This window comes from Sebastes umbrosus, chromosome 15 (assembly GCF_015220745.1).
Source record: "Sebastes umbrosus isolate fSebUmb1 chromosome 15, fSebUmb1.pri, whole genome shotgun sequence".
NCBI classification, from domain to species: Eukaryota; Metazoa; Chordata; class Actinopteri; order Perciformes; family Sebastidae; genus Sebastes; species Sebastes umbrosus.
The window spans coordinates 4,125,911-4,138,376 of NC_051283.1; the positions used below are offsets into that span (position 1 = coordinate 4,125,911).

General features: G+C 37.3%; 2 protein-coding genes across 21 annotated transcripts in view; both read left to right on the top strand.

Moving 5' to 3' along the window:
* Positions 1-12,466, top strand: part of LOC119502682 (major histocompatibility complex class I-related gene protein-like) — a 334,522-nt gene that overhangs the window by 83,740 nt on the left and 238,316 nt on the right. For 3 of the 20 annotated variants that reach the window (XM_037793762.1, XM_037793761.1, XM_037793760.1), the window contains exon 1: positions 9,156-9,623. The exons of 6 other annotated variants lie outside the window; for them this stretch is intronic. In XM_037793762.1, the coding sequence (XP_037649690.1) occupies positions 9,443-9,623 (181 nt within the window). In that variant the 5' untranslated portion in view covers positions 9,156-9,442. Of the gene's footprint in view, positions 1-5,325; positions 5,340-6,791; positions 6,926-9,155; positions 9,624-12,466 lie in introns of those variants that run through there. 11 more of the 20 variants (XM_037793772.1, XM_037793773.1, XM_037793778.1 and 8 more) reach the window with 10 other exon arrangements.
* LOC119502696 (major histocompatibility complex class I-related gene protein-like) overlaps positions 1-12,466 on the top strand; it is a 93,418-nt gene that overhangs the window by 70,363 nt on the left and 10,589 nt on the right. The window contains exons 3-5 of the mRNA XM_037793846.1: positions 2,452-2,727; positions 2,865-3,167; positions 3,982-4,029. Coding sequence (XP_037649774.1) covers positions 2,452-2,727; positions 2,865-3,167; positions 3,982-4,029 — 627 coding nt within the window. The remainder of the gene's footprint in view (positions 1-2,451; positions 2,728-2,864; positions 3,168-3,981; positions 4,030-12,466) is intronic.

Consider the following 12,466-nt stretch of genomic DNA (forward strand, 5'->3'; position numbering starts at 1 on the left):
GGCTACCTTGGTATTTTATTGTTAAACAGTTTTATTAGATTGACAGTTCTGGATCACAATTGTTCTGTTTGGAGTTCCATTTCAACCCATGAGCTACTTCTTGTGGTAACTCTGAATCTTCTTATGTTTTGTATTTTATCATGGTTTATTACACGGCGTTGTTGAATACTCGATTCTGATTGGTCAATCACGGCATTCTGCGGTCTGTTATTTCTTTATAGCAGACCGTTGCTATGGGCGCAGCTCTGATGTTAGACTCTGACAGTCCGTTTTGTGTCAAATTTATTGATTTCTTCAGTAAGTAACCGTGTAATAAGCGGGATAATGTACAGCTAGTGGGTCATTGTTGTGAAAGAATCCCCTTCAGTGCGATGCCGCTCAACGTTCCTTTCACAACAATGACCGGCTCGCTGTACATTATCCCTTACGTAGACGAGTGTACTGTTTTTAGTAGTCTCACTGTCGAAGTGCTGACTTTTCCCTTTTAACTTTATCTTGCTAAGCTCACAACTGCTACCTCATTGTATTATGGTGTTCAATATGTGATTCATACTAGTATATCATGTTAAAACACAACTTAAGTGCTTCATGTTATTTAAGTGCTAAGACTGGGACAGTTGTGGGTCTCAGCAGTTACTTGGCCTTGTTCTAAAGGATTGGATAGGCTATGTTTTAATGATTAAAAAAAGAAGTTTTGAAGGTAGATGTTGCATCTGTAATTATTTATACATTTGATGGGTAGTTATTGGTCCTAATTTATATATTTGACTTACCTTAACTGTTGCAGTGCACAATTTGAAGTTACTCTAACCTATTCCACTAAATTAACTCAACTGAAATTAAGTGGGTACTATGTACAGGTTTAAGTTACTGCAACTTGAGTTGAGTTAACAGAATTAAGGATTCAAAGTTGTTACAATATGAAATTATAAGTTACTGCAACTTGGGTTGAGTTGACGGAAATAAGGATTCAAAGTTGTTACAATATGAAATTATAAGTTACTGCAACTTGAGTTGAGTTAACAGAAATGAAAATTCAAAGTTGAGCAAACTCAAAAGCAAAACTTAAAATGTTATGTTTAATTGCCCAACTTAAAACTCTGCTGAAGTTTGTTACTTTACAATTTTGAGTTCTGCCAGCTTTTTTTTTTTACAGTGTAGCTTGTCGGGAAGATCGCTAAATAACGCTGCAAAGTTACGCTAAATTTGGCGAGGAAAAACTGCCATGGCGATTTTCAAAGGAGTCCCTTGACCTTACACATGCACACTTTATGATAATCACATGCAGTTTTTTTAATGTAGGTCAAACCTGTTATTTCCACCTATTCTTTTTTTTTTTTTTTTTAAGTTATTTTTTGGGGGCATTTTTAAGCATTTAAAGGGGGAGAGAGAGAGATGACATGCGGAAAGGTCCACAGGCCGGATTCGAACCCAGGTCCACCGCGGCTAGGACTGAGCCTTGGCCATACATGGGCGCCCACTCTACCGACTGAGCCAACCATTTCCGCCTATTCTAAAATGGTGTATTTGAATATTTCTGCATACTGGGGTCCTTAAACAGTTTTGAATTACATCAATTAGGTATCACTGTAAAGCTGAGACTCTTGTGGATCCAATGAGCCTGAATGTATTCATGTGTGATGATGTTAGTCCCCACAGGAGACATTCTAGTGTAGTGAGACCATTTTTTAAAAACTCGACCTCACTGCATAAAATGACCTGTGGTGACCTCTAGGATAATCACAGCCTCATGAAACTTTACAGCCACAAACTACAGACCTAGAACATTCAGAGGATGGATGGATCAAACTACAGACCTAGAGCATTCAGAGGATGGATGGTTTTCCTAGCTAGATTGACAATAAGGGGGTTTCTGAGCAGTTTACAGAATTGTAGAAAAATGTAATTCTTGCAGATGTCAAACGTTTTTGATACCAAATAACAGCATGGCTTTTTCTATGGTGTTCCTCAAGGTCTTGGTGTCTTAATGTGGTATTTTGGAGAGATTATTGAGCTTTTTTATCAATACTCCAGTGGTAAAAAATGGTTAAATTTAGCAACAAATCTGTAACAAATAGTATCAAACCAAAAAATGCTGCAACAACTTATGAGACATAATAGAGCATGGGGATGACCATCATATACTTCTATCATAATGTTCTATGCTCTTATACACTTTTACTATTTATTTTAATTTATTCATCCATTTATTAACAAATTTGTATTTCTGATCTATGACTAGAACAACTTGACACACAGAGCTGCATCTCAAATGAATCTTCAGGTTCCCAGCTTTCAGATGATGTACACCACTTCTATGTGACATCTACTGTTGACTATTTATCTACCCCTGAACATCCCCTGTACCCCACCCCTCTAAAACAGAAGGTAGAATGGTAAAGGAGCTGGCTGTACTGAGATGTCTCTTTTTTCTGTCTCTGTCTCTCTCAGATGTCCACATTTTACAGAGGATGATCGGCTGTGAGTGGGACGACGAGACTGGAGAGGTTGTTGGTTTTAGTCAGTACGGTTATGATGGAGAAGACTTCCTTGTGTTGGACCTGCAGACGCTGACATGGACCGCTCCAAATCAACAGGCTTTCATCACCAAACTTCGATGGGATAATGACAAAGCTAACTTAGAATACGTCAAACACTTCTACACCCACATATGTCTTGACATGCTGAAGAAGTACCTATACTATAGGAGGAGCTTTCTGAGAACAGGTAGGATCACATGGCAAGATGTACTGTTGTACATGGACTCAGTGCTTCTAAGGCTCTGTATCATTCCAATGAACATAATATCCTGAAACATCCTGGTGTCTCAGTACAGACTCATCTGTGTCTGCCCTTCTCCCCAGAGCGTCCCTCAGTGTCTCTCCTCCAGAAGACTCCCTCCTCTCCAGTCAGCTGCCACGCTACAGGTTTCTACCCCGACAGAGCCATGATGTTCTGGAGGAAAGATGGAGAGGAGATTCATGAGGACGTGGACCTCGGAGAGATCCTCCCCAACCACGATGGATCCTTCCAGATGAGTGTTGAGCTGAACCTGTCATCAGTCACACCTGAAGACTGGAGGAGGTACGACTGTGTGTTTCATCTCTCTGGTGTGGTGGACGACATCGTCACCAGACTGGACAAAGCAGTGATCAGGACCAACTGGGGTAAGACTGGAATCACAAGTGATGGTGTATTTTAGACTGGGGAATGGTTCTTTGCATTACATCGCCTGTACCAGTGAAATAATTTGCTTCAGAACAGATTTTATTGAGTGTGTTTGTGAGAACCAAAGTGTGCATGCAGGTGAGTTTCTGACGGGGCATTTCCGGCAGCTCGGGGGGAGAGAAACGGTCACGAAGCGCATCAGAAATCCACAGTGCCTGGAGCACATTGGACAACGCCTAGGAGCTAGCTGTTCAAACTAAACCAAACTAAACACACAAACAAAGCCTTATATTATTTATCCTACATTTATTAATCAGAGCGTTCACTATAATCACTCAAAATCAGCTGGGGGAGGTGTATAGAAACAGTTGTTTACGCCTATCTGGGGGGTGTCCCGAACACCAACCTGATTATTCTAAAGGTTGAGAACCACTGTATTACATAACCAGCCATAAGTCTTAAAAACGTGCAACAGCAACCACATTTAGAGGACCGGTGCTGACATTTACTCTGAGAGGTGCTGCCAAGTTTGATGGCTTTTCACACATAGATGGCGCTAAATAAAGCTTTCATATCTTGAACTCCTGGTTTACTGTACCCACTTAAACCACTGATAAGCTGTGGACCTCTTTGTCAGGGTTTTTATTTACTATACATTTGTTTGACCAATAATGATTGACAGCACTGCCTGAATGTTGATTTGAAATGAAAGTCATATCCAGAACTGAGGCATTACCACTGAAAACACTTTCAGAACCACACAGCACACAGTGTGAATGAACCCAAAGAGGGAATGTTCTGTTTTGGTTCCAGTTCCTCCTGCATGGTTCCCTGCTGGTCCTGTTATTGGAGTTGTTGTAGGACTGCTGCTGCTGGCGGTCTGCATCGCTGGACTCTTCATCTGGAGGAGGAACAATAACGGTGAGGAACAGAGATGTTTTTATTCCTCTGATGAATTAAAATAAATACCTGTGATAGTCTCGTCCTGCATATTTAGTGTGGTACTTCTGGTAACTCAATCCATTTATTTGACTGTGATAGTGAAGCACAAAATGAAATGTGAATCATTTTCTAACATTGTTTCCTCTCATCTGTATTTCAGGGTTTCGCCCTGCTAACAGTAAGTATTATACTGTGAAATATTTCACATTATATACAATTATATATTTTTTCCCCCTTGTGGGCGAGCGACTAATATCCTGTTCACCATAAAAACAAACGTCCGGCATAATGTGGACTCCAATATGACAAGGATTTCACTTTATTTACTACTTGTGTTGACAGAGGGGCAGTGAACATAGAAGAGGATGCTGAACTCCACAACTTATCGTCTCAGAGGACTTTACAATCTGAACAACAAATGGCGCTCTCTTGGCTCTTGGACAACTCTTCTGATAATTCTTTTCACTCCTCTGTCAGAAATCTTCTGAGGAGCACCTGGTCGTGGCCAGTTTATGGTGAAATTATGTTCTTTCCACATCCGGATTATGGCCCCAACAGTGCTCACTGGAACATTCAGAAGTTTAGAAATGCGTCTGTAACCAATGCCATCAGTATGTTTTGCAACAATAAGGTTGCGAAGGTCTTGAGAGAGCTCTTTGCTTTTACCCATCATGAGATGTTTCTTGTGTGACACCTTGGTAATGACACACCTTTTTATAGGCCATCAGTTGGGACTGAACCAGCTGATATTAATTTGCACTGACAAAGAGCGGGATTGCTTTCTAATTACTGATAGATTTCAGCTGTTGTCTTGGCTATCCATGCCTTTTTGCACCTCCTTTTCTTCATGTGTTCAATACTTTTTCCCTGTGTCATTTCACATTATTACACATAACTTAATTTCTGAATTAATTTGTTTTGGTTTCTTTGTATGTATAGATCACTTGGGTTGTTACCAACATCTGGTGGAAATTTCATGTCAATAGCGCCTTTGGAAATATATTTACTGAGAAAAATGGTGCCGTGTTCAATACTTATTTTACCCGCTGTATATATATATATATAATCTGACATCAGTCAGTTGTAATCTTAAACAGGATCAGGTTTTGTAATGACTACATGAAGACTATAGACCTGTAATAACTGAACTTGTGTTTCTGTCTCCTCTCACAGGGAAAAGATGATCTGCAGCATCCTGCTGCTCATCATCCTGACCTCCTGTATCTGTGGTTAGTTCACACCTTCACTTTATTATCCACAAAAAGACTAAATACACCTTTTTTTTTTACTTTTCATATCACCAGACTGCTCCCTGCTGGAGGACAGACTGACCCTCACATGTTCTCTAACTGTAGCCAGCCAAATAAAACCATGGATCCTATACTTGAATACTTGAACGGTGAAGTTCAACATTTTGAAAGGGACGACTCTTAAAGTGAATGGTGATATACTGTAGGTGTGTGAGATCACTGTGCATCACCTCTAGTCTCTTCTGTGGACCAGCTTCCGAAAAACGAGTCTTTGTCTCCCTCTGCTGGTAGCTTAATTACAGTCCTGGATATCCGCCTGGTCTTCTTTAGTAATAATTCATGTAGAATCTCAACACTGTAATGCACAATCATGTCAGTGATGTCACACAGAAATGTAACCTCATAAAAAGACAATAACTCAAGAAAGAAAAGGCTAGTAAAACTGTGAGCCTGTGCTCCTAAGATAATGTTTTTACTTAAATTACTCTATATTTTATTTATTTATATTGACCCTGGCATGCTTAATGTTGCTTTATTTATTTTTATTTTTGTATCTATTTATTTTCATTTTGTGTCCCTTCATTTCTTTCATATGTATTTACCTATGTAAACGTTTTATTTTTTATTGTATTAACAGATTTCAAATAAAATTTATAAAAAAAAAATATCAACATAGTCGACCCAATGCATCCAAGAGAAATCACCTAATTCAGGTAATAAGGAGGGAAAAACAGCATGATCTTTCATTACCACGTCTCTAAACCAGTCTTGCCAACAGAAGAAGAAAAAGAAGAAGAAGAAACCAATGCATCATGGGAGAAATCTTGCCTCCATAGGCTTTGGCTAACGACAACACCAACTCTTTCAACACAGATAAATACTCACAAAATACTCACTTTCATTGCTGGATTTATTAATAATGGAATAATGCACATAGATTGTTAATTATGGTATTTATTTTACTCTAGCTCTATTATTCTGCAAACCTCAAACAACAGAAACACATCCAATTACAATAATGTGAAGATATTGAGATGCACATACACTGTTATAAATGAATATTTTTTATTTTTAACTTTTATTTTTATTTTAACTTTATTTATATGGAGTTGTCATGCATGTTTTTTGTTTTTGTTTAAATATGTTGTACTTTGGGTAAGATTATGTCATGTATTAATACTTGATTTAAAGTTGTCATAACTAAAAGTGTTATAATGTCCCACTTTAAGTAGACGGCAGTGAAAGCTACTGAAAACTGCAAATTAGAGCGAACTACAAGGAAACTGTGACATTTTGCTCAACATATCTTTTCGTGGATATTAAGTAAAAAAAAAATTAGGCTATAATAATTATAATTCTTTTAAAGAGAGTAAATTTAGATAATATCAGCCCCTCAACTGGACGTCACAACTCCCTCCCTCCAGGAACCTGACCCGCGTTGAAATATCTGCTAGTCGGCTGGCTGAAGCTCTCTCTCTCTCTCTCTCTCTCTCTTACTACTCAAATCAAGATGAAGTTACTAATTTTGCTCAACTTGCTCCTCTTCTGTCACGTTGCATCTACAGGTAAGATCATATTGTGACTCTCACCGTTATTTCTTGTTATTCTTGTTGCTGTAAAACTTGTTTGTTTTAGTCATTTTGTAGTGCGACATTAAGGAACCACTTTCACTTTGTCACACTGAACTTACAATAATGTCACAATAAATCGGACAATGCGACCTGCTCTTGACTACTACTTTGCTGGTAGGATAGGGGAATAACCGTGGGACATCAGTAAAAATGCTCTTGAGATGGATTTGTCTTCAGTGAACTTTATTGTAAACTTCACGCACCGTGCATCATTTACACTTCAGACAGGAAGTATAGTTTCCGTTAGTGTGTGGTTCTGTAACCGCAGAAATAAAGGCCTTTAATGAATATTGATCGTATGGGAATCATTACATACAACGCTCTACAGAATACAGCATTATGTACATAATTTCACCATATAACTAACATTACTAACATATACAGGATATACTGTGATCCTTAATACTCTTACACAGTGCTGTCAAATAACAGGACAAACAACATTATAGCTAATAAATTCAAATAACATTCAATATCTTTTATGCACTATCTCTTATGAACACATGGTTTTACTGGGCAGCCCCCCTCTCTCGTACTACACTTGCTGCTTGTCTGTGTGCAATGAACGGCACAGGAGAGCAGTGCCGACGAACGCCCTCTAGACATGTAAACATCACCATTTCACTCAGCATGGCATGAAACATAAAACACAGTAAATACAGAGCTAATTAGCTGTGCTCGTTACAGAGTTAACTCTGTAACGAGCACGACTAACAATTATGCATCCCTCATGTAACAACTTAAAGGTCCTACATTGTAAAAAGTGAGATTTTCATGTCTTTTATATTGTAAAGCAGGTTTAAGTGCTTTATAAATACTGTGAAAGTATCGAAGCGCTCAATATACAGAGAAATACACACACAGCCCGTATTCAGAAATTGTGCGTTTGAAACAAGCCGTTAGGATTTCTGTTCATTTGTGATGTCACAAATATACACTATTTTGACCATTACACGGTTTTAAACGTAAACATTCTAAATGTGTCCCAGTTTATTTCTGGTTGCAGTGTATGTGAATGACATCAGCTGACAGGAAGTAAACATGGACCCAAACTGTTGCCAGGCAACGCAATTCTGTTGCAATTCTGTTGCAATTCTGTTGCAATTCTGTTGAAATGCACTAAAACGGAGCGTTTCTGACAGAGGGTAAATACAGGCATATTCAAGCAGACAGTGAGGGAAATAAAGTTTTTTTTTTATATTACAGCATGTGAACATGTTCTAGCAGAAACACAAAATACAAGTATGAACCTGAAAATGAGCACGATATGGGACCTTTAAGACTTATATCTTCAAATAGCAAAAAGGAAACTTACTTCTCAATGGACGCACACAGGCTCTCACTGTCTAAAATGTCCAAACTGTGCAGTAATAATTATGTTGTAGCTCAACTACAGCTCACTTGTCACGGAACTCTCTGGAGCAACAGAAAAAGTAGACGAGTTACCTCTGCTACGAAGGATTAATTGACAGGCTACTCAGCCAATAGAAATGCACTTAGCAAAACGATAATTAAGGATATAAACTAAGGCATAGATATTCAAACCACATAAACTGAGGTAGAAAGTGCATGAAAGGATATGGAATCTTCTTTACAGTTTTTATATAGACCTACATGCCATTGTGTCACAAAACGACACATAAACTGTATATATGCTTTAGTTTAGGCAATAATATATCAATAACGTCGTCATAAACGTGATAGAGGAAACCTTGACTGTTTCTAGGAGACATAACCTCTGTGCTGTGGTATATATATATATACATACCTCATTTAATAACATTATATATACGTATATACCTCATTAAATTTAATTTTAAAACAAAATTGTAACTTGCACACTTTGTCAATACTTAGTATTTCATTACACACTTTGCTGTTGTATATAGCATGTTATTGTTATTTTATGTTCATATTTTTTGTATTTTCTAAGATAGTTGTAGTTCCTGTGCATTGCCTGGATACTCTGCTGCTGTAACACTATAATTTCCCAATTTGGGATCAATTAAGTACATCTATCTATCTATCTATCTATCTATCTATCTATCTACTGTATCTATCTATCTATCTATTAGTAATGAGAATGGGTCTATAACATATTCTTCTGTAGCTCAGAGTAATTCAACATATTTTAAAATTCTCCTTTTTTGGTGAATTGATCACTTACAAACTTTGTCTATGGATTTCTCAAACATTAGGGTCACATAGTCCCACTGCATATGGATTGTCTCCAGTAAACCACATGGAAAAAGTCAAGTTGCTGATTTAATACTGAATCGAGTACAACATGCTGAATGTGGTGGAAAAAGTATTCACATCTTTTAGTTCAGTAAAAGTAGAAATACAACAAATGGAATGACATAAAATCCTGTTTTAAAATCTACCAATGGATTCCTTAGGGTTTCTAGTTTCGTATGATACCTCTCTGTAGGCGGGCCGTATCCTGGGCGCATGGCCAAAATGAGTGAGACACCTGAGGGCGGATCCGCACCTGAGTCGACAAGTTCCAAGCTTCTGACCCACATCGAAATATTTGCTAGTCAGCTGACTGTAGCTCTCTCTCTATCTCTTACTAATCAAAACAAGATGAAGTTACTCATTTTGTTCCTCTTCTGTCACGTTGCATCTACAGGTAAGATCATATTGTGATTCTCAACGTTATTTCTTGTTATTCTTGTTGCTGCAAAACTTGTTTGATTTAGTCACTTTGTAGTGCGACATTGAGGAACCACTTTCACTTTGTCACACTGAACTTACAATACTACCACTAGACTACTGTTGTTTTTATATAGACCTACACGCCATTGTGGCACAAAACGACACCTAAACTGTGTATATGCTTTAGTTTAGGCAATTAAAAGAGAATATATTAATATCGTCGTCATAAACATGATAGAGGAAATCTTGACTGTTGCTAGGAGACGGAACCTCTACGGTGGGAAATCCTATCCTACTGTCCCCCAATATTATTGTTTATATGGAACAACACAATTAAATCAAAATGATATATTACAGCAATTCACATTTACTAGGTTTCCTTAATAATAATTCTATCAATTGCAAAAGAGCAAATTTCTGCTGTTAGTAGGCCTACAATAAATAATAGTAATGATTGTATACTGGCCATCTACATTACTCATTGCTCAATGCACAACATTTCAATTTAAATATTATATTATTATATATATATATATAATTATATAATTACATATATATATATATAAATATATATATATATAATTATATATATATATATATACATAATATTTACCTAATTTATTGTTATTTTAAAACAAAATTGTAACTTCCATACTTTGCTATTGTTTATAGTATGTTATTGTTATTATATGTTCATATTTTATATTTTCCAAGCTAGTTGTAGTAGTCTGGTATATTTATGGTGTATTCTAATATATTTGTTATATTGTGTATCCTATAGATATTACCTCTAGTGTTGATATGTATATTTATTGTATATTTACGGTCCCTGTGCATTGCCTGAATAACCTGCTGCTGTAACACAAGAATTTCCCAATTTGGGATCAATAAGTACATCTATCTATCTATCTATCTACCTATCTATCTATCTATCTATCTATCTATCTATCTATCTATCTATCTATCTATCTATCTACCTTTTAGTAATGAGAATGGGTCTATAACATATTCTTTTGTAGCTCAGAGTAATTCAACATATTTTAAAATTCTCCTTTTTTGGGGAATTGAAAAACCAATTAACCCATTTGTGCCCAAAGACTATATTTAGTATGATAAGGACACATTTTTTCTGATTGGTCAAAAGTTTTGAAAATTGGTACGGACATACTTTGGGCAAGTATCTAACAGTACAAGTTTGAAAGATCACATGAAAAATCACGCTTTATAAACTGTATATGTGTGCATACCTTTGATATTCAACTTTGTTCATAGATACCCCAGAAAAACTCACTTTTCAGCCAAACGGTTTGACCGGTTTTGAAAATTTCCTCAAATTTGTGCTGAGGCAAGCCCAAAATTCTAAATTGCAGTTTTGGGCGCAAATGGGTTAATCAATCAACCCCTCAAAAATGTTTAAAATCCAATTCAAAACCTTCTTTGTCTTGCAGTGAAACACTCCCTGAAATATTTCATCAGTGCAACTTCTGGATTCCCAAACTTCCCAGAGTTCGTGGCTGCCTCGATGGTCGATGAAGTGCTGATGGGTTGCTGTGACAGCAGCATCAAGACCCCAGAACTCAAACAGGACTAGGCGAGGAAACTAGCAAAGGATGACCCACAACACCTGAGGCCTGTACTACGAAGCAGGATTTGGGGTTAGTGAGGTAACTTCAGGGTTAACTCTTCAGGGTTTTCAGTACTACGGAGGTGGATCACTTCTTACGGGTAGATCACCATGGTAACTGATGCTGAACAGCTAACCTGCTCCGGAGCAGGTTATGTTCCAGATAAGAGATCAACTTCTATAAAAACACCTCCTACTGACCAATCAGAGCTCAGTGCGGTGATTGTATGATAATATTACACACAAATGAAGAAGTTACAGTCATAATCAGGCTATAAACAACACGGTTTAAACCGACAGATGCAGGAAGGACAGCTGGATTTATGCTGTGGGTGTTTACCTCTTTGAATTATGTTTTCATACTTATTTTTTACTTCCTCTTGAGTCCGTTTCACACCACCTGAGAGCAGCTGAAAGAAGGGTGAAATAGTGATACACGCCAGGTATACATTAAGGGTCATGATCGGGTTCAATCCAGTCATTTGTTTTACATTTAAAAAGCTATTTAACGCTATATCTAGACGAATATATCTTACTTTTGAGTGTTCGTTAAAATAATAAGACTGTTAATTTACGCATTCATACATCGGGAGTTTTTTCTTTTGCCAGCTGTCCTTCCTGCATTTGGCAGCTTCAACTGTGTTAATTTTAGTCTGGATTAAGTGTTTAACTTCTTCGTATTTGTCTAATATAGTTTGCTCTTCCTTTGTTAAATATGCTGCTCTGCCCGTCTGTCTGCCTGTCAGTAGACTTGTCCATGTCTGTGATTGGTCAGATCGTAGCCAGATAGAGAAAACCTGGGTTGATTTACCGAGTGGATAACCACCGTTGTAGGACCGCTCAGCGTGATCTCAGTTGTTAGGGTTAGTGAAGCCAGATAACGAGAAAATACCCTGGGTATGTACTACGAGGTATACTTACATAGTACTTACCTATGTACTTACCAGGCTATCAGAAGAGGCGCTCTGTAAAGAGGAGTATAATTTCTTTTGTTATCATGCATGTTTTTTGTTCTTGTTTAAATATGTCGTAGTTTGGGTAACATTATGCCATGTATTAATACTTGAGTTTTCATAACTAAAACTCATATAATGTCCTACATTAAAGACCCCATATTGTAAAAAGTGAGATTTTCTATTATAAAGCAGGTTTAAGTGCTTTATAAATACTGTGAAATTATCGAAGCGCTCAAT